At 43.0% G+C, this 23519-nt stretch overlaps 1 protein-coding gene across 3 annotated transcripts in view; it reads right to left on the minus strand.

Annotated features, from left to right (window-relative positions):
• The window catches only part of GALNT9 (polypeptide N-acetylgalactosaminyltransferase 9), a 432488-nt gene that overhangs the window by 201234 nt on the left and 207735 nt on the right, over positions 1 to 23519 (minus strand). For all 3 annotated transcript variants that reach the window (XM_084491673.1, XM_084491674.1, XM_084491675.1), the window contains one exon: positions 3997 to 4144. In XM_084491673.1, the coding sequence (XP_084347799.1) occupies positions 3997 to 4012 (16 nt within the window). In that variant the 5' untranslated portion in view covers positions 4013 to 4144. The remainder of the gene's footprint in view (positions 1 to 3996; positions 4145 to 23519) is intronic.

The raw sequence follows: 23519 nt of genomic DNA on the forward strand, positions 1-23519 counted from the left end.
GAATGAATTCAGCACAAGGTTTGCATCCTTGCGCACTGTGAGAAGAACCAAGACTGCCCTGTATGAGTGACTGGTTTGTGCTGAGGGCTGCCTGCCTGTCCTGTCTATGTTTCAGCACTGTTTTCTTCCAGATTAAGCTCTAGACTAATCCCACAGACCGAGCTCCCCTTAGCAGTTGGAGCATGTCTTCCTATTCAATTACGTGTGAATTATAGTATATGAAAAAGATTGGGAGATTTACTTCAAAAGCACGCTCCTGATCCAAACTAAAGTGGTAGTGTGGATGCAACCATAACTCAAGAATATCACGCCCAACACTGCGTTGGAATCAATTATTTCTCTTTCAAACACAACAGGGTTGCAATTCTAACTAGCTTCAAAGCTGAGTAAGTTTTTAATATTAATGTAGTGTTAAGAAAGGAGTCAACAAATTATTGTATTAGTGTACATAATTTTTCAAACTGTTTTCCTGACATGTGAGCTAGGTTTTAGTCTTCGAAGAGAGCTGTAAATTTTAAGTTTTCCTTTGCATTCACCCTATGAGGAAATCAGTGGCAGTTAGAGATTGCTTTCTGGGGATTTTTGCCTACCCTCTCTAAACTGGAAAGCAATTTTTAGGCTGGGGAAGCTTCCCAAGAGGGTGTCATGAGCTTCTGGGCTTGCATTTCTAGGAATCAGAATTACCCAAGCACTTGCTTTGTGATCATCTCTGTTCCAGCAATGGCATCTATATCTAAATATAGAAAGATACATTTAATATACTGATTCACTGCTGTCTCCGCTGCAGGGAAGCTGATCTGCAAATCTCAGGTTTCTTTAAGATGCAGTGGCTGTGCTACACAACGTCCAGAAGAGACACCTTGGCATTGTGAATAGTCAGGTGTCTTTTGACTTTTAAAAAGAAATATATCTAGTTGTAAAAGCACATGCTCCAACTAATACGGGATTTATCAGATTTTGTGACTAAGCAAGTACATTGCCTGTACATGTGCCTTCACAGGTGGAAATAAATAAATGTGACTTTTAACTGGCACACTTAAAGAGAAAAAATTACTAAGCCTTTGTTTTGTTAACTGTGTAGGTAGGAAGTTTTAAACACAAAGAGGTAGAGACAAAAGCATCATTCAAGCAAGAACTTTGTGTCTCACTCTTGCACCACTGAGCTTGCACACAAAGCTTATATCGAACTGATTTGGGAACTGTTCTGAGTGAAGTTTGACAAAATCACAGCCTGAATATACATTTCTGTAAAATGAATCACAATAGAAAAGCACTGACTTGTGTTTCTAATTAATTTTCTAAAACAAATGATAACCACATTTTTAGTGACTAGTAGTTTTTGTCTGCAAGTATGTGTGAGCTGCTTCATTCTTATGGAGCTTAAGACTAAAAGCTGACAGTAGAAAATAAGTCAATAAAAACAACAAAAATGTCCTCAGTGCTGCAAAAAGGGAATGCAAAGATCAATGTTAACTTTCCAGTGATGGGTAAAACCCTACAGGCCTTTTGAATTTTAACTGGGTAGTATTAAAAAATTCTATAAGACCAGCTATCATCAATTATTTAATGCCTTGCATCCTTCTTCATTTTTGTGGCATTCCAGCAGACTGCAGCTACTTCTGAGCTCTTAGCAACACGTTTGGGTGCGCCTCTTTGTGAGGACATACCTTGAAGCCCCTAACACTGGCAGACTCCCACTGCTGCAGGAAAGACCATTTCTCAGATTAGAGATACAAAGCTAGTGCCATAAATACATGCTGTTAATCCAAGTTACCTCAGGTATGTATTGCAGAGCGCTGGTAAGTTACAGGAAAGTCTAAAGCCCTGAGCAAAACCATTCTGTGGAGAAATGTGGCTGTTTCAATGTCAAGTTTTTCCCAGCCCCGATCTCCTCAGCCACGCACATATTAAATTGAACCAAAATACCAGGCAGCATCCTTTATCTGTGCTTTGTAGCAACAGGTGCTGGTAAAAATATAGCTGCTGTAAAAGCAGAGAAGAAGTTAAGCCCCCTTTAAAGAGCTCACAAGATATGTCCAGCTCGGTACTGTTGGTCTGGTACTGCAGACCAAAACACCGGGCTGATCCACTGTGAAGTCTCAATGATGTCTGACCCCAGCTCTCATCTCCGCAACGACACTCTGCTAAAGCCACATAAGCCCAGAGTCATCCAGCCGACAGGAGACGAGTTATCTTAGAGCACCATCCAGTATCAGAATGAGGTTTTCTCATTCCTCTTAGCTTAAGCATCACTGCACAGTAATTCCTTCAATACCAGGATTTTAAAATGTCTCACTTATTGTGGCCAGAAGGTTGTACTGGCACCCATTGGGAGAGTTCAGCTGTGACCAATGCACAGATACAAAATCTGTCCCTTGTAACAAGTGCACAATATTGCATTTACATTAACAAAATACTCATATATATTGAGAGATGGTGAAGTCTAAGAGATCCAGCACAACGCGACTATTCCAAAGATCCTATTTCATCCCCTTCTGGGTCATTTTGGGGTACATAGAATTCTTGAGCAAGACACCTGTCATCCGAGCATTTGAGGGCCATCGCAGAGTACTGTGTTTGTGTCTGTGTTTCCCCTGCCCTTTAAGACAGCCGTGTACTATTGGCGCTTAGCACAAAGTGATCCCTTCACAGGCATCATGAAAGCGTTGGATGGAAGGGTAACAGTAAACGATCCTTCACTCTCAGTGATTGACAAAGTCCTAATGCAGAGTTACATCACACTTCAATGTCTGTCTCTAAAACTCCTTCTACTTCACATTCTACCATTTTTTTTTTCCTATCCATACTTTTTCTCTTTTTGTTGTTTGTAATTGGAATGCATTTAAATAGCCCCTTCACATATTGATTAAGCCAGTACCAGAAGCAGCAAGGATATGATTGATGAATATACCTGTTCATTTAAAAGAGGTCTGAGACAGCAGTGAAATTAGTTGCTGACTTCAGTAATTTCATAACAAAATTATGCTCATGTAAGTAGCAAAGAGTATTTCTGCTGTGCAGTCAGAAAGTCAACTTTTGATGTTCACAACACAAAAGAAGAAATCCTGCATGTGAGTTCTTTACAGCAACCTGGAAGTCCAGTGACCGTCTGGTGGATTTATGCAGGAAACCCGCACTGTTAAGGACTGAAAAACCTCTGCTTTTTAGCCCATGATAAATCATCCCATGTAGACTGTGTGGTGCTGCTATGTACAGACTGAGGAAATTACACTTTTTCCTTTTCAACTACGCACTGCTGCTAGAGAGAATTACGGTGCTATACACACAGTGAAACCTCTTCTGAGCACCCTGATACATTGATCAGACAGAATTTGCCTTTGAAGGACTTTGAAAAAATAAAATAAAATCTCTGGCTTGATTGTGCTGGGTTTCTAATGGAGGTGCAGCAGAAATGTATTCATAGCTTTAGTATCAGTTTTAGGCAGACAAATGCCTAAAGAAATTCAGATGTTCAAGAAGGACAGAAAGTATAGATGGTACTTGCAGCCTCTTGAGCACCATCACCTGTGGTGCTGAGGTCCAGGGGAATCCAGAAGCCCTTCCCATGGGCCAGGGCTTGCTCAGCTCCCAGCTGCCCAGAGACTGTGTATGGCTCTCATGAGCTTGTCAACAGGCAGATAGCATTTTAATAAGACAACTGGTAGCTCTGCAATAATAAGTCTTTGCAGAATTAGGCAGCAAATAGAAAAGTATAATTGCTGAGTTTCTCAGCACGTTTTTGGAATATTTCATCTAAGTAGGGTTGGTGGGCCAACATTTGTACAGGTTGTTTCCTTTAAGGGGTTATAAATATATAAATGAATACCATTCTGAAAGAATATTTAGACAAGCTGTTACAGCAGAAACCTGGTGATGGAGGGGGGCCTCACTCTCAGCTCCAAGTACTTCAAGGCACACACAAGTACAACAGCATAAAGGCAATCGGACGGTGTGTATATCCTCAAAGCAAAAAGTGCACAAAGTGATCTGTCTTACCTGGTCTAATCCACATCACAGCAGCACCGACCGCAAAGCTGCATCCATGTCGCTGGGGCACAACTTCCAGATGCTGCAGTTCTATCACACTGTCACTGGGCAGAGCTGACCAGGAAGTTGTTCCATCAAGAGAAATTTTGTTAACAATCTGAAAGAAAAGATGAGTTGTTTGAATTGCAAATGATTCTTATGCTTTCAGGAAAAAAAAAAAAAAAAAAAAAAAAAAGGAAAAATTCATTTTTTAACTTGGCATCTGTGAAATCAAAGGCAGAGAAGGCATTGCAACGGGATGTCCATCTCAGACCAGATTCTTCAAGGCCCTGTCTGGCAGTTTTGGACGATTGTTAAACTGGCAAAGTGCTGCCCTGATAGCTCTGTTGCTCCTGTGCACCAAGGGTGGAATTACTCACAGGTAGCCAGCACCAGCCTCTGCCAGAGAGGAGACAAGGTGGAACTGGGGCTGGGACACAAAAGAGGAGCTTTGGGTTCTCAACAAGCTACTATATGCTATAGATCTAAAATAAACAGTTATTATAACCTGCATGTTAATTCTTTGTATTTTTTTTTTTTTTTTTTTTTTAAATCAGTTAATGCTTGAGGTCCCTTTCCTCCAAATCAGAAGGAAGAGGTCTGGCAGACACCTGGCATAAATACTCAGACAACAATACAACAATGCTAAAACAACCTCCTCCTTCTTTCTTTACCTATCTCTTTATCTTTCAGCATTGCTAACAGATCTGCTGTTTACAGAGCAGCGACAAAGCTTGGTTACGGATGCATCTTTAAAAAATAATGTAGGGAAAGGAAGGAGCAGATATCCTTGAGATCAGATGGCTCCCCAACATGTTTGATCCCTCAGATCAAATGCAATGTTTTTCCACCCACTGTGAGTGCATGTTTGTACTGGCACCAGTCTGCTGGCAGAGCGAGGCAGGTACCCCTGTCCTTAGAATTCCTGATCACAGTCGTGGGAGATTCAGAGTAGAAGGGAACAAACACTGTCCATTAAAAAACAGCCTTGAGTTGTTTTTTTTTTTTTTTTTTTTGCCAGTTTTCTTGCTTTAGGCTCGTACTTTGGTGTTCATTCAAACCACTGAAGTCTCTTATCAGGGACAGCACAGCACCGAAGTTGAAATGGAAAAACACAGGCAATCGGAGTTTCCTTAGAAAATATTAGCAGGCAAACTTGGAAATGTCTTAATTTTAAAAACTTTTCTCTTCACAATTATCTCTCCCTAAAAGCAAAATGATGACAGTGACATGTCAAAAAAAAGAAATACAGAAAAAGAAATTAAAAAAGGGAAGGCAAAAGAAAAGGAAAAAAAAATAGGAAAAAAATTACTTCCCCAGGGTTTCTAGTCTGCTTTTTTATATATATCATCTTCCCAATCACAGCACAGGAAAATGATCATCTCTTAACCACATTAAACTTAACCATCCATTAAAAAGTATTATATTAATACCTGTCTCCTGCAACAAAAGATCTGTAAGACAACCATATCTTTTGCTGTTGCTCCCACCTTCCTTGACAAATTAAAGTTTATATCAAATGAAAACTTGGAATAAATGAGGGTTGGTATGACCCTATGAGCAAACTTTGACAACCTGGTTTTCCCAATGATGGCAATGTAATGGCAGGACTAAAATTTCCACTGGAGCAGGCTATTTTCTTTCTCCCCATCCGTGTGTGCTCAGCAGCTCGCAGTGAGAAGCAGAGGCCCCAAGGAGTGTGATGTTGTGTCTGGGGACCTCACCCAGGGCTGGGTTTCCCCTTCGCAGTCTGCCCATCGACCTTGAAGCTGTCCTTGCCTGATCTGTGCCTGCAGAGAAGTGAAACCCACTTCCCTCATCATGTGCTGTGTGATTTCTAGATCCAAAGCTGCCCGAAACAGTGCTGCACGGTGAGTGCCCTCCTTCATTTGCTTGTTACCTAGCACAGCTCCTGTGTGTTATCATACCCCAGCTCACCATCTGACTAATTTGACAACCTACAAGAGATGGAGAAATCCAAGTCCCCCTCATTTTTTAACAAGCCTCAAGGTGTAAAACCATTGGATCAGCCTGCTAAAAGAACCTCATACCTCATATGTCGTGGTTCCGCTCGAGTGGGCAGCCGAGCTCCACCACAGCCGCTCTCTCACTCCCCCTCCTCAAAGAGGAATGGGGAGAAAATATGTGAAAAGGGCTCAAGGATTGAGATAAGGACGAGAAAATCACGCAATAATTATTGTAACGGGCAAAACAGACTCGGCATAAGGAGATAGTAAGATTTATTGCCTACAACTAACAAGCGAGAGAAGTGAGAAAACAAAGGAAAAAAAAAAACAAAAGCACCTTCCCCCCATCCACCCTATTCCACCTCCTCCCCCCGAGCGGCGCAGGGGAACGGGGGAATGGGGGTTATGATCAGTCTACAGCACTTCTTCTCTGCCGCTCCTTCTCGGTCACTCTCGTCCCCTGTGCTGTGGGGTCCCACCCACGGGATGCAGTCCTTGATGAACTGATCCGGCGTGGGCTTCCCACAGGCAGCAGCTCTTTCAGAACTGCTCCAGATATGGGTCCGTACCACGGGGTCCATCCCTCAGGAGAAAACTGCTCCAACCTGGCTCCCCTACGGGCAGCAGCTCCTGCCAGATCACCTGCTCCTGCGTGGGCTCCTCTCCACGGGCTACAGGTCCGGCCCGGAATCTGCTCTGGCAGGGGTCTTCCACAGGTGGCAGCCTCCATTGGTGCAGGGCCACCTGCTCCACCGTGGTCTCCTCCACAGGCTGCAGCGTGGAACCCTGCTCCACCGTGGCACTCCATGGGCTGCAGGGGGACATCCTGCTTCACCATGGTCCTCACCACAGGCCGCAGGGGACTTCTGCTCCAGCGCCTGGAGCACCTCTCCCCCTCCCTCTACACTGACCTTGGCACCTGCAGGCTGTTTCTCACTCCCTTGACTCTCCCGGCTGCTGTGTGGCGCAGCGTTTTTTTTTTCCCTGTCTTAAATATGCTCTCACAGAGGCGCAAACAACATCGCTTATTGGCTCAGATCTGGAAAACAATGGGGCCCTTCCCAAACATGGGGCAGCTTCTAGATCTTTCTCACAGAAACCACCCCTATAGCCCCCTGCTACCAAAACCTTGCCACGTAAACCCACTACAATACCTTAAATGCTTATTTTGAACCTATTAGGGTTTTCAGGTAACCAAGAAACTCATCTTTATTCGGAGGCAATTTCTTTTACAGCTGCCTGTAATCTCCCAACTTCCAGATTCAAAATCATTTAAAAACAAATAAGCTTCCCCACAGATAAAATTCAGAATCTCTCGGAGCCTTCATGATAATAAAACTAAAGGGCAACACTAAGTTGAAAAAGGAGATGAAAAACAGAGGAAGCCAGAAAAGTCCCGTGAAGTTCAGAATTTAACCTTAAGGCTAGAAGAAACGAGCAAAGTACATTTTTCATCTCCATCTGCCATTTTGTGGAGTTGGGATGAGAGCAGCAGCAGAGCACAGTATCTATATCTTGTTAGCACTGTTCATATTCTCATGTGCTTTTGTATGTATGTGTTTGGACTCCAGCTGGGCCTTGTGCCATCACATATTATATATTCACAGCTTCAGACTTCACAGCCAAGATTTTCAAAAAGCTTTAGTAGCTTGAGGTGCCTGCAACACTGAAACATCCTAAGGCAAGCAGCTTGGCAGCACTTTCAGGAAAGAAGGCCTTTTTTTTTCTCCCTTTCTTTTTCTTTTAAAAAAGGTTGCTTAAACTGGATGCTCACAGACTGGTACCCCATAAACACCCCGTAATCACCAATTTGCGACAAAGCCTGGCAGCAGCACGAGGCCTATTTCCATATACAAGAGATACTGACAGAGTTGGTAGGCAGTTTTGGTTGGACATTTCAGTCCCATCTGATACTAAACTTAGGGTAATTGTAATCCTGCCTCTCTTTCCCCAAGTCCTTTGGTGCTTTAATGAAGCACATCACCATCTGTGGGAGCACCCCGCGTGTCATGGCCTGTCACCTCTCACTGTGCTGGTTGGTAGCACTGAACCCTGAGCGGTTCCTCCACCTCCAGCTGAGGAACCAGAACCCGTTGATGCTGGCAGCACAGTGCAGCTTCCACTCCTGCTCCTACAGCAAACAGCCCATGTAAGCTGGTGTGGAGATGCTACAGGAGACTGGGTGGGCACAGTGTAGGATCAAGCTCCCCTCCTAGCAAGTGGCAGGATCTTTTTCACTGAATACAGGACCATGTTATTTGGTCCATTTCTGCAGAATTTACCACTCTTATCTTTGTTTCCATTTGTGCAAATGCTTAAAGCCCACTTAGAGAACACGAGGCAACTGCATGCCTTGTCCAATGCCAAGCATTAACATAAATAAATTATTCCATTTTTCCACTGTATTTACAGATTCTTAGACTTGCAAGAGTCTTGAGTATGTGTGATAATTGCAATTATACTCAGTATATGATTTTGTCACTCCTACAAGGTTTCCCTCGACTTGAAAAAGTGACTTGAAAACAATTGAAGCACAAACATCCTTAATCTTACTCTCTCTAATTCCATGAAAATACAGCAGTACCTCCTCACCCTTGTTTAGGCTCACAAAACTCCCTACCTCTTCCTTCCCTTAGAACTGGCCCACCACAGACATCCATCCCTGCCTGGGGCAGCTGAGCTGCGCTGCTCACTGTGCAGCAGTGGGTACATGGCAGTTGCTCACCACCTTTTACTCTACAACCTCCAAAAGACTCAGCCATGCATAAGGAAAAGACTCGAGACATCTTTTCTAGTGACTATACTGTGTAACAAACTGCCACTGCCATGAAAAAGGTAACTGCTTTGTTGGAGAAACAGAAGGTGCCTTAAACATAAGGGACAGGGAGGGCAGATTAGAGGAGGACTGGTAGGTGAGAAAATGAAAGCAGCTTGCCCAAGCAGAGGTTACACCTCTCAGCACATTTCGTAAGGCTTGGCTTATATGCAAATATCCCCCCAAACTTCCGCATGTCAGCACAATGTAAGAGACCAGATGATTCTGTAGGGGGGGAATTAAAAAAGAGGACCAGCAAAAGAGCTGGTGTACATGCAACTGTTATGAAAAATTGGAGCAGAAATGGAGAAAGAAAAAGCGGGATTACAGATCTCATATCTCGGCATTTCAGACAAAGCAGACTGAGAAAGGAAGCTGCACAAAAAAAGAGCAGGATACTGATGTGGTTGCTGCTGAAGGACTATGCACAGCCTTGATGCCGCAGCAGGACGTAACACCTTTCTCACTGCACTCCTGTGAGGAGCTCCAAAGTGCCTCAGGGGCCAACTCCTTCCTTCCTTGCTGAAAGCAGCAGTAATTCAGCCTATAAAAAGTAATAATCCAAGAGAATTTAGAACAATCATGAAAGTAAAGGATTTGGGACCAGTCGAGGAGTAAACATGTTTTTACACGCTCACAGGCTGCTGTTCTGTGAGCACACGCAGTGACACAAGGTCACACCAGCCAATTTTTGTGCTCCAGTAACCCAGTGATGGCCCCAGTGTCACGTGTTACAAAGGTGTTACCCCATAAAGGGCACAAGGGCCTTGCGGCAGCTCAACATTAAAACACTGAAATAAGTGCTGTGTCTTTTCTTTTAGAAGGAAAAGGAAAAAAACAGTTTGACCTTCAGCTCAGCAGCCTCTTCTACTGCAATCCTAAGCCTGAAAAATACACTGCCTCTTCTCAAACGAAAGGGCAAGATCCGTATCAAGCAAACTAACAGATCAGATGAATCACCATTTGTACAGAAGAGATTATCAGCATGTGACTGAGGGTACATGATTCCACTTCCAACACCAGAGCAACCGCAAAGCTTCACCAGGAAGATCACATTAGGTTTATCTTAGAGCAGAACCTCAAAGCTGCCCTGGAGCCACAATGCAGCCGCAGAGAAATATTTCTTAGCAAGGTCCAGGCAGCTCCTTCTCACTCCAGCTTGCAAGGTTTCACCATTGTCAAGAAAGATTTCCAGAATTAACTTCTATTTTTCCATTTCAAACTGCATGAATGAAAATAAAGAGTAGAATAAAATTATGCTCAGTTCACTGATCCGTACCAGCAGACGTCTGGCACTCACCCTCACCCTGTTTCTGTCCAAAAGAATTCATAGCACGATGCTCTAGGATGTGTCTCAGCCTAATAACCCTGCGTTGTCTGACTGCAAAACATACAGCTTTGTACTTGTGTTTTCAGCCTCAAACATTTGTGACCATATTTAAAAGATCAAAGTAAATGAATGATGCATGTATTCAGCTGCATTTTCTTGAGTTCCTTAACCAAATACATCTCCGCAGCACAACAGAGCAGAATTCTCAGCCCAAGAGCAAGCGCCCAGCACAACTGTGAGGGTGATGAGGAGAAGGAGCAGGATGAAACATGCCCACATCATCCAGGAGAGGAGAAGTACAGGACCTCCCATCCACAGCCACCTGCTAATGGGGCAGAGACAGCGGCTCCATCTCATCACTGCAAGCCAGAAAGCAGCCAGCGCAAAGTGACCCTTTGCATTATTTTTCTGCTGCTCCCAGAGAAAAAGGTGAACCTTAATCAAAAAAACAGGAAACTGAGATCACTTACATGGAACACTAGGAAAGGTCAAATTTCTCCAAACTTTCTGAAAAGTCTTACACCAGCTTTGAGCAAGACAGTGAGTCACTTACTGAGGGAAAGATATTCTATGGTTTTGGCTGCTAGCTTCAATTTTCAAATTGCATCTGAAAACAAAAACCCCCAAAGAGCCTGATGCTATGCTTAGTGGAACCTAGCATTATCTAATCTAACTGTAAAATATTCAGTACTTGAAAATTCAGTCATGTCAGCTGGAGTCTAATTTATCTCTCCCCTGTGGATTCCAAGTGCTTTTTCAAAGCTTTTTGGCATTAAAAAGAAGAGCCAAAAAAGCAGAATTTATAGTAGGACTTCTGTATCTCCCATACATCTTTTTTGCTAGTAAATGTTTGTTGGTGGTTTTTTGTTTTTTTTTGATCAAAAAAAAAAAAAAAAAAAAGAGTAAAAGTGTAAAAGTGAGTGTAAGGCCACCTTCTCTAACAGAGCACCTAAAACAAAGGCTTGCTGAGCTTGTCTGTAAGAAAATCAAAAATTATGAACTAATTTTTCCTCAGGAAGAAACAATAAGTAGGAGACATGGACACAAAAGGATTTTTCTTCCATCCTGTAAAATTTTGATATTTATACCTGCCTGCCTTTTTTTTTTTTTTTTTTTTTTTTTTTTTTTTTTTGGGGGGGGGGGGGGGGGGGGGGGGGGGGGGAGGTATAGAAAAGAAAAGAAAAAAAAAAATCAGAGCAAATGACTAAATCATCCATTGCAGCAATCACTGACCTGAGGTGGAAGAGGTGAGTTCAAATCCCATTTCCAAATCAATTCAAATGAAATTTCGAATACAAATCTGCCAGGGGTTCTTTGCCCCTTGCTCTCTTTCATCTAAGTATGGGATTTGATCTCCAAATTCTGTTGTAAGCCCTTTCAAGGAAGGTCACTAAAACCAAAACAGAAATAAAAAAGTAAGCCCAGCCCCATCATTTGCTGCATTTGGATATAACGAGCATAGACTTTCAGTATACAGGCAGGTGCACATTTTCAATTTTAGGGAGCACACTGGTTGTAAAATCCCACTGGTGGAAGCGTTGCCCCTGTTACACCAATGACAAAACAGCCAATGAATTCAGCTGGCCCAGAAATTCACCAGCAGCTTTTAAGACTACCCGCTAATCTCCTGAACAGTCTAAAATTCTCAGTGCAAAGGGTTTTCACAAGTAATTAATGCTCCAAGCTCCAAATACTTTTATAATTTATTCAATCCTAACTATTCAGTATTTATGATGCACTTTACATTCCAGTAATATGAAGGGACTTCATGGAAGCCCAAAGGAACTGAAGTCATGTTTTCAGTTCGGTACAAGCCTGCCCTAAAAATCGTATTCATGACACTTTAGCTGTTGGATTTTCATAGTCGTTGTTGTATTAAGAAATGTAAATCACATTTTATTTTCATTGAAGTATTGGTGCATTTTCCATTTCTCCAAGCACAGAATGAATTACAGCACCTTGTTACCTTTTGCACATACTGTGTTTCCTCTCCCCTTTTGATTGCTGTTGATTAGATCAAAGAGCAGGCAGTGAAAGTAAAAGATGCTGAAATAAGATGGCCAAGCCAAGCACTTCCAGTTATGAAATGTAATAGATATTCTGAAGATGTGGCATAAACTTACTAATGTATATCACAGTGGTAATCTAGATTTGCTATGGTTTTTTAGAGGAAATCATGATTTAAGGTAAATAATATAAATTGCTAAAATACACACCACCTTGTGAAGATGTAGGCATTTCTGTTTTTATGCAGGTGCTTATGAATGAAATAAATATTTGTTTCAGTGGAGAAAATATAAGTCAATGTTAAACCACACTCTAGGAAACCGAATACATGAAAATTCACATCAGCTATTCTTGTGTCCATGACACTATGAAGAATGGGAATCTTTCATCTAAAGCAGTAAAGACTAAGAAACTGCAAAAAGATATTTGGGAAGAGAGAAAAACATCATGTTTGAAACAAATGCTTTTGTTCTTAAAAAAACTAAGAGAGTTAATTGCTTTATAATGGAAAGAGTATTGAAGTATGAAAACAATTTGCAATTCTGAGAACTGTTCTCTGTCTATGAGTTAGGAGTTCATTAACAAAGCTTTGTTTGTTTATTTTAACATCACTGCACTGATTTCCTACTATCACTTGTCTACTTGTATTAGATTTCCTTGAATTCTAACAGATTCCAGTTCCATTCTGGAAGTACTAGGAGCAGGCAACTCAAAGCAATTATTTCTAGGGATATGAAAAGTTAAGAAAACACCCTTCCCTTTCTGCAACTGGGAAAAGGTCTGGGGTATCAGTTGAAACCAAATCCAAACAAGAAACAGGCATCAGGAGCTTTTCAAACAAAATCAAGAGCAGTTATCTCTTCTCCAAAAACAAAAAAAAACTGCACACCATGATTTCCTGCAGGCATACTATGTAGGGATCAACACAGAGCAGAGGAAAAGGAAGTCAGCTATAAACCACATTTTACAGCTTCATTAAATTGGACAGAAACTACAGATCTATTATGTTAAGTACTCTAGATGCCCTTAGGAAATTTAGTCACCCCCAGTTTGTATTTTTAATATATAAAACCTGTGATAAAAATCACTTTTGCACTCATATCTGGTGGTCTCCTTGTGCCTTTCTGGAAAGAGCCTTCATCTTCCACCCAAGAAACACTGCTTATTTACTCTTCTCAGCCCACGACTTGCCAAATACCATGGCCAAGGTCTCAGTTTCCCCTCTCTCTCTGCCTGCCCAGCCTCTTTTGTGCAGTAACTGCTGGACACCTTCAGTACCAACCAGCATAAAATAAACTGCTCACATCCACAGCAAGGTGAAAGTGCTGAACAAGGACCCTTGGAGGCAGCTGACACTGTCCTACAACTCCTACACTACAGGATTAGGCGCTTCAGAAGCAACTCACAACATGGAACATCCTCTTCCATGAAAAAATTATTTGATGAAAAAGATTTCCATGAAAAGATTTATTCATCCTAGTCCTGACTGCTCTAGAGTAAATATCTTCAATTTATCTGTCCATCAGAAAGCTCAGTTCCTTCACAATTCAACACCACAGGCAAACGACTTAAGATATTTGTTACCTGAAGTCTTCCTTGGCTAGATTCACTTTGACTGTTTCAGACAAATGAAAACACTAACCCAAAGTTTCCTTTAAAATATAATTTGCAATCCCTGACATGTTATTTATTTATCAGAGGGGTCTGAAATTGTTTCCGTATTTCCCTGAAATAAACGTACCACGGAGTGTTGAGTTTATTTAAATAGTGTTGCCTTCAATTTGAAGGCACAACAGTCCAGCTCTTAATAAAGCTACAGACCACACCTCGTCTCCAACACAAACTCAATTCTAACATCAGCAACTACACTCACTGCAGAGGCTGCGCTGGCCTTCAAAACCCCAATCACTGGAAAATTTTGCTATGCTAATGGAAAACGTCCAGTCTGTCTCTAAGAAAATTTGAGCTAATTTATATGTAAACCCATGTAACATGGTGTTTCATTTCTTCAGGCCTGACTCACTCTGATAAGCTGTTAGTCCAAATAAGGAAAAATCTGTTTTTTAACACAAAATTAGCTGTTGAGCATCCTGCTCATACACTCTCTGCCTGATCTGAGCTTTCTCATTCTATGATATGGATAACAGCAGGACCAACAAAGAGTGCTGGAGGACCTCGGGGTATTTCTGCTCTATGCCTGTTAACGGAGGAGGGCCTGGAGCCCAGAGGACATTGCACAGCAAAGAGCTGTGCCATATAGGAAAGGGACCTGACTGCCTTTTGAGGGGCTTGTCTGCTCTAGTAAAATTCACGAGTTAAAGATGTATTTTGCCTGATATGAACAAAAGGGGTTTCTGGAGAGGGGTGCTGGAGCATCAGGTTGAGTGGGCTGGAGCCCACGGCCATGTCCCACAGAGGGGCCTCTCTCCAGAGCCTGTTGGCAGCCATCTCAACCCTAAAAATTGTAAATATTGTTGTTCATATTGGATTGGTAAAGGGTCGAATGAGGTACAAGCAGCCCTTGCTTGTACCTCATTAGTGTACCTCATCAATTAGTCCTCAGTTACTACCAGCACAAGATGGCTTCTCTAGTAATGGCAGTAATTAGTGTTTAGGGACAGCCTTGAAAAGCATCATCTGTGACCAGCCTTGCGCAGTTTCTTTGTTTCAAAACTACTACTTTCCCCCTCTTTCTATTGAGCTTCAATTTCAGATGGACAGCCTATCTTTTTGCTTATAACTGCTACTTGTAGACATGTCACACGTCGCTTATAACTGCGCATCTCAGGTGAAATTGTTCTATCCCAACTCACCCTGATAACAGTGTGTGAAGAATTCATCTCCTGGGGAAAACTTGAAAAAAATGTGGTAGGAAATAACTTCAGGTTGATCCCAAGCCAAATGCGTCTTTGTTTGTTTGTTTGTTTGTTTTCCAGGCAAAACCCCCCAAATAAATCCTGATTAACTTCAAATTGATTTAGGCCATACATACTGCTTTTGCTTTAAAATTATTTTTCTTTGTTTGAGGCTATTACTTTTAAGATTTAAAAATAATTTAGCTCAGAGGTTTTGGGAAAAAAAGAAATCAACATTGAAAGCTGAACTATATTTTAAATATCACCCTAAAAATAGCAGGGGCAGAGGCGGAGACAGACAGAAGTACTCTCCAGGAAGTTTTGTTCGTTGTTATTTTTTTATACCCTCTTGTGTTAGGACTATAACTGTCCCTCAGATAAATTAATTAAGCCCAAACAATACAAAACAAAATCCTATGTCATGTTCAAGGAACCTGCTGGGACCTATCTGAGCTACTGGAAGATCATTTAATGAGTACTCATTAAATTAACATCTACCCCCATAGCAAGTTAAGCAGTAAAAGATACAGGCAGAAGAGCTTTAAATGGCTTTGCCTGCTCTCAAGGCTCCTGCTGCCTCATTTGGTTCAGGCAGCTGGAATCCTGCGCCTCCATGCCCCTGGGAAGCCAGGGCTGGCTGCAGAGCAGGTTCACAAGATTGGGTTTTCCTGTACATTGCCAGTATTTAGGGGAAAGGGGTGCTTACAGGCTTCGCGTGCAGCTGCCTCCAGAATGGTAAAGCCTTCCCATGGAGGCGCGCTTGGAGACAAACACAACCTCCATGGGGCAGCTGCCAGGTCAGCCCCATCCCTTGTCTTTTTTAATCCCTGACTTTCCCAAATGAAGGTTGTTTGAGAGTGGCTCTGGAGTGAGGAGATCCCTTGCTGGCTTGTAAGAACCCTTCCGTGCAAATGGCTTGTACCTTACAAAGCTCAGCTGCAGTTGGAGGGATGCAGTTGGGACAGAGATGCAGTTTAATCCTACAGCTTGTTTCATAAGCTTGCCCATTAATTAAGGAAAAAAGAAAAAAGGGGTTGCTCTTTGCTCTTGTACGTGATTTAGATGTATTAGTGTAGCACTATGGAGACCCATACGAATGTATCGCTGTTTTATTGCAATACCCAGACGAACATAAAGAAATCTCAGCGAGGTTTCATGCTGACTCATACGCCCTGGGTAAAATGCAGGTACTTTGCTTTGAACTACGAATGGCTTTGTTTTTACAGAGACTGTCGTGCTGTTTGCTGACTGGATAATGCACCTGGTTCAAAAGGCATCTAAATGCTCTTGGAAAAGGCAAACTGCTTGGCACATTTTCAGTACTAAGGTGCTACAAAATAAGTTACCATGTATTCAGGATCACGCAAGTAGCACACAGCATTGGCATGATGCAGAAGGATAATGATGGTGTATTAGGATATTAGGAAAATAATGCCTTGGGCAGTCTCAATGAGAACAAACAGATCCTCTAAGCACAACTGGGACACTGCAAACCCTAACAGGGAAATCAAGATACAAAACTCTGCAGTGGAATTGTGGAGACATAGCTTATCCTGACAGCACTTGAGTCCTACCATGAGCAGCAGTAACAGCAGTGGCTTCCTGAATAATTCTCTTAAAGAACAGAGGACAAGATATTTCCATCCTATAATAGGCATCTTGGAGTAGAGTTTTTTGTTTTGTTTTTCCTAGAAATTAAATGTTAGATCTCCATTAGAGTTTCCAGGAAATACAAAGCTGTGGGCCTGTGTACCAGAAATACAAAAGAGGGTTGGATACAAAAGGTGGGGAAAATCTCTGCTCCCCACAGAACCTGTTGGCTCATTTTGTTCTGAAGTTGTGCTTGTCCCTGACTCATCTTTCACTGGTGGCTTCTTGGAAGAAAATGTGAGAGAGCAGTTTTGCATGCATAAACTGCCTTAAGAAAAATGAAAAGGGAAACAAGGATTGGCATTTAGAAATGGATTTGCTATGATGGAGATCACTAGGGGAACGATTTCCAGTGGTTAAAGATTTTCATTCTGCCAGGAATTTCTGTTTTGCTCCTTGGCTTTTTTATTCTATTGTGTTTTAAGGAAGGAAGACTGTATCATATACACACACACTTTCACTGTCTGCTGCTCCCTGGATCTGTAGCCCTTCTTTCTCTCTGGCTGCAGCTGAACTGCAATAATGAAACTTCCTTTTGTTCTTGAATCTGACTGCTGGGAGTAATGGAGGAGCACTGAGGTCAGCAGAGAATCAACTAATGCATCAAGGACTGAGCACATGAGCTCTCCCAGATAAACTAAGGTGATGCAGCATAAGGATGCCTGAAGTGAGGTTCTGCCTACTGCAGATCCCTGCAGAGAATTTCACCCAGCTGAAATCAGTGTTAAACTGCATTTGAAACTGAGCCAAATTTGGAGTCATTCTCCATTTCCTCTGGTTGCTCGCAGGTTTCTGTCTAGCCAAACTTCTTAAGAGGTTGTTGAAGCAGGGCCTCTGAGCTTGGATTGCTTTGCAATAATGCTACTGCATTTAGGTCTCAGCTACTGTTAAATCTGTTTTTATGAGTGGACCATAAAGCTTCATGTGGTGGAGCAGAATAGCACCCTATGGCCAGCAGCCATGCTTATCATTCTGGAAGGAAGGGAATAGACGCTGTGCGTACAAATGCAGCTTACAATAAAAAGCAAGCCACGGTTTAAATAAATTTAAATAAAGGTCAGGGTGACCTGGAGAGGCTGTTGTGTGGCTCATTTTTGCTTTCATTCTGAAGCACTGAATTACTGTAGCCCTTGGGAAAATTTGTTTAGCTGATCTCTACATGAGTGACTAGTTTTACCTGTATTTTCAGTCCCATATTTAACATAATAAGAACACCTCTGCAGGCATCAGCTAGCCTAGCGTAGCCTACATGCTCCTTCAAAACTCAACAAGAAGCACAGATTAGATGCCCCTGGCCCATGTCTACCAAGTTTCCATCTATTATGGTGTCCTGAAACATACTTCTAAGCCTAGTCCTAGATCAAATCGTCATTGTTTCCTCTTATTCTGTCATGCCCCACTGTCCCAACAGTCCAAACCCTAGGCCAGTGTCAGGAACACCTGGTAGCCCAGGTCAAATATGCCCGGGCAGAGCTGTCAGCCCCTGCCACCCCATGGTATCAGGGGTTACATCCTACAGCAATAAGTGTCTGGAGCTTTCTGGCACCTTCCATCCTTTACCAAAATTTTAACTCCCCACTGAACCTTCCCATTCCTAAACCCAAGTGCTTCTAAATTCAGCAAAAATCTGCCCAAAATTAAAGTCTGGAAGCCCCAACCCTCACCTTTAAGCACATTCCCAGCCCTCTCTGGGACCAAGCCAATCCCACCTGCCTGACACCATATCTAAGCGCACTGTTTGACTCCTGCCTTCACACTCACATTGGAGCTGGTTCTCGTTTCAGCATTTCTCCTCGTGTCTCAGGACCTTGGAGACACAGAGGAATCGTTGCCATTACCAGCTGCGAAGGAACATGAATTACTTCCGAACGAGAGAAAGGCGTGGGTGGCTCGGCAGGAAGCATCCTGTTCTCTAATGGATATTTCCATTCAGCTGCTGAATCAGGGAACGCTTTCAGACTACTGCTGTCACTGTTTGGAACACACATCTTAAATGCTATTGATTTTTAAGATGATGAGTTAATTTTTGCAATCCTTTGCCATTTACAATGTTTTAGATGAAGTCATTAACAGCTTTCCGGTGCCATTTGGAAAGCCATGTTCCGGAGAGACAAGCTCTGGGGGAGTGTGTGAACACGAGGCCATCTTCCCTTTTTCTCGTCACTGTGCAGCTACAGCTAAGGAACACTTAGTCATTAATTCATCTTTGTAACATTTTTTTTCACTGAGCTATACAGCCAGACAGATTCTCACAACTGCCATCTGTGAGGCACTCAATGTAACGTGCAGTACACTTCAGATGTCTACACGTTGGAGACGAGGCTCACACACATCCTCTTGCCTTGCAAGCGAGGCAGCCTAAGCACAGACATTGCCTGGTGTCAGAGCGATCTGCAGGCACCGTTCATTTGCTTTGCAAAGTGCAGGGACCAGGCTGTCCTGACACGGGAGATGAAGACGTTTGTAGTTCTGAGCTATGGGCAAACCTTTTGAAGTCAGGCTGAAGAGCATGAAGTTAAACACACTTTAAAATAAAAATCTTTCTGCACAGCAAATTCATTCCTGACAAACACACCACCAAGGGGCCAGGAAGCAAGCACTGCGATGAGATGCTGCCTCTATCACGAATGACAGTCCTCGCCAAGCGCTGACTCTAAAACATGAGACATAAAGCTCCCAAATCTGGTGTGCGTTTCAGCAGAAATCACTGCTTTGAGGGGTCGACTCAAGCAAGACACAATTGCAAGGCTACCAGCAGCCTTAACTACAGCACACGTGCACAGGACTCAACGAAATCAGGGCTGCAATTCCAGCTGCACGGTCTGTGTCACCCAGACAACTGCTTCCAGCTGCATGAGAAACATGGTGCTCGCCCCCAGCACCTGCTTCTCTAGGTTCAGGAGTCCAGCAGGACTCGCTGTCTGCAAGTTGACCTACAGTGTAACCTGGCCCAGGACAAACAAAGCTCCCATTGTTGTTTTTATTTGGACAACGTACACACTGATGTGCCCAAGCTACCAGCAGCAGCACACATCGGTAGCTGGATTTCTTTGACCTAGCTGGACAGGCGAAAGCATCTGATGAAGGACTATGCCTTCAGATGATTTTCCCCGAGAGGCAGCTGTTTCACCAGCTCTGAGTTAGACCATAGTTTGAACAGGAGAAATTTTTTCAGAAGAAAACACGTGCAGGTGACCTATAACAAAACCACCACCACTCCTCAAAGGCCTGGTCCAAGCAGGCAGGGCAGTCACAGCCCAGATGCAGCCTTCCTGCCAGGCAGATCCACAGCTCCAGCAGCTGCTGGCTTCTTACACTTGCTACCTAAAGGCTCTGTCTGACACCACATTGATTGGAAATGTGCCGAGACATGGCTTTTCTTCTGAATGTACCCAAAATCCACCTAACACCACGAGGGTCTATTTCTTCCCCCCAATGGAAGGGATTAGAGGAATCGGAGGGCAGGTGTTACTCACACACATACCCAGAAAGGCACACAGCATGCACGCACACGTGCACACCACTGTGAAACAATCTCTTACAGCCCAAATTGAAAGATTAGTTCAGGCTTCCTTTAACATGTCACTGCCTCCTGATATTTCCTTTGTAAGCGTTGTCACACACTCAGGATTTGCTGCCAGCAAAAGCTACCAGAACCCTTTACTCTCAACCCCTTGCATTACTCCCCTTTGCAATCGCTGCCAATCCCTATTCCACCCAGGAACACCTCCACCTGGACCTAGGGCAGGACCTTGATCAGAGAGTCCCAAGGAAGGGCTCTTGCAAGCAGGGTAACAGATCAAAGGGAAGCGGAAGCAGAACAAACTGCAGACACAAAGTACCTTTACAGAGAAATTTCTGCCAGCAGCCACCCCCAGCTCACAACAGGAAGCATCTTGCTTGTATCAGCTTGGAAAAAGAGATCAGCCTGGTGGCTGGATAGTGCACTGGAGAGCACTGTTAGGTCTGTTAGCTTTCTGAAAGTATCTGTTACGGAGCAGACTTGATTTATGGCTTCATTGACATTGCATTACAGCATTACAACAGTGGGTGACAATGACAAGGCAGCATCCGAGCTCAGCTCTCCAGGCAGGATGGATGACGCCCAGGAGTGCAAAAGGAAGGAGCTGCCCACGTGCACAGGGACGTGAGAGCACGCGGGAGGCAGGAGGGGATCCTGAAAGTAAGTATCCGCACTGCCAGCGACTCCTCGGCTCTCCTATTCAAGACCATACCCAGATGCACCCTAATGATGCAGAACCTGACATCGGTGATATAACAGCCCATGCTAAATGTTTGAAACGTAACAGTAGCTTCTGGCAGTGAACCAGTGACACTCTGTGGAGATCTCAGTGACCCAAAAGCAGCAATCAGGGAAAAATAACACTAAGGCAGACCAAATTACAAAGCTATCGGGTATATGAAGGTAAAGAACTAAACCCTGTAAAATTCTTTCACTTATAACCAGCTCACTTCCTGACAAGTTAGTCACACTAACAACCTCATGCTACCTCAAACACTCAAAAACTAGATACTTGTCCAAGTTGTTCACTGAATTGGCAGTAAGATTAGTCAATACTGTATTCACCTATAAACAACGATTCCAGTTATAAATACCAAACTGCATTCTGCCTCACTAAATTCAACATGAAGCAGTGATTAACATAAATCAGTTTGGCTCATCATTCATCATAACTTGGAGTCTTCAAAAATTGCATAATGAAACTGCTGGTATTTTGTCCTGGAGTCTGCGATAGCTTAGATCTGTCTCTCTGTAACAGAGATGTCAGTATTATTTTCCCTAGCATTTTATTTTCCTATTAAGTGTAGTTGGCCAACAAGAACTGTAAATTGATCTGTGCTTATCGTTTGATTATTGTAAAAATCAAGTCCTTCTGAAACAGTGTCATCTGCAGTCTACAAGACAGAATTAAACCTAAACTCGTAGGCTTAATCATATTGCTTTGAATGGAGTATCGATTGCAGCTAATTTTATCATACGTTTTGAGAGCTTTGCTTGCTTGCTGGCTGGCTGTCACTTTGATAAATGGAAGCCAGCAGATATCTGGAGGGGAAATGATATTTATATTTGAGAAAATACCAACAACAAGTTTACAGAGAAATAGCCCATCCTCTTCGTAAAACATCACGGGAACTATGAGGTCTGATGAGCCTCAGTCACTCCCACCCTAGGGCGGTTGGCCGGGTCAGAATCGTGGCTGAACTGCATCTGCTCCCAGCCACTGCAGCTCAGGTGAGCTTGGCTCCCGCACAAGCGACTGCCACTTAGGATTTCAGAAATACCCTACTGCAAAGGCCCTTTGGATAGTTACACCACTGTGTGAGGATGGCAACCATCCAAGCAGCGAGCTACGGGAACTAGATAAAGATGGTCCCAAGCAGCCCATTACCTCATTGGATTTCAACATCGCATGGGTGCTGAGGCTACCTGCCTCTCTCTGCCTACCTGTCTGTAACGCTGGGCAGCATCTGGAGCCACACGTGCCTTCGGGTGTTGTACACAAGTGCACAGGCAGATGCATGCTTTTGGCCTGGGCTGTCATCTTCTGTTACAGCTGCTTTCTCATGAAGGAAATACTGGTGGGAGAGATCTGAGCACGCTGGCTTTGATTGGCAGGCAGCAAAGGGAGGCAAGGTGAGTCACGAGCAATGCAGCCTTTGTTCTTCCCACGTCTACATCCTATTTCTATCAAACCACCTGAGACCTGATCATCCTCAGGGCCTGAAGGTTTATAAAACCTGCTTTCACATTCAGTATTTTAGCTTTTTTGCTTCATGACGACTTTATTTTAACGGTAGAAGAGAGACAAAACTGAATAATGCTTCTCTTGCATTTAATGAAAATTAACACACAAATATTTAAGGTAAAAGTTAAACAATTTGCTTACTCAGACTCACCCTGTTATGGATTTACTGTGTAAACAATTTTCCCTGTTCGGTTCACTACCTACGGAGAGCCTAAACAGATTTGAGAGGATTGATCAACAGATATTTTAGACAGCTGCCTAAAACCAAGATATCGTTGAAACTAAATTAAGGGGAAAAAAAGCCTATCAGGGATTTTAAAAACAGAGTCCAGTCTCATCAAAAATCTGTCACTCTGGGTTACAGAAATAGTCCATTGCCTACTTGTTTAATATTTCAGTCACTTATCCAATTCAGACTCCTCTTTGTGTAGACACGTGCACCAAAGCACCCGCATGTACAGACCATAAAACTGCTATCTGTATTGGGGAACATGTGGCAGATTGCCGTACATCTAGATGCAAAAATCTGTTTACAAAATACATGACCTTGATTGATCCTCGGATCCTTCTCAGATGTACCGGCCCTGATAACACTAGCTGGTATTACAGCGTATTTCTCAATGCCAATTACAGGGCTGCAATTTCTTTCTGAAGTATGCATCTCATTCCTCTCATTAAAGCCTGTTCTTATCTTCACAAGTTCAAAGAAGAAATCCTTTTCTTTTTTATCCCCCCTTCCTCTTGCTCTGCTTTTCCAATCCAACCTCAAATACAGAGCAGAAATTTTAACAAGACCTTGTTTAGATTTTGGAAACAGAACGGAAAGAGCCTAATCCTGCTTAGCTGAGTGCTGCCAGCTCAGGGAGGGCAGTGGGCTTTGTGAAGACATTGAGCATCAAGCAACCTGGCACATGTTCTTGTACCTGATGTCCATCACCAGGGTTGCTTGTACCTTGGACACACTTGCACATAATTCCCTGTACAGAGGAAATCTAGAAGATATAACTCGGTATGTCTGGTGCCAAGGACAGATCTGCATTGCCCCCATTTCCATATTTACTGCCATGCATAAACACCAATATGAAAGTTAGATGAGGTTGT

Source organism: Aythya ferina (assembly GCF_964211825.1).
Source record: "Aythya ferina genome assembly, chromosome: 17".
Lineage (NCBI taxonomy): Eukaryota > Metazoa > Chordata > Aves > Anseriformes > Anatidae > Aythya > Aythya ferina.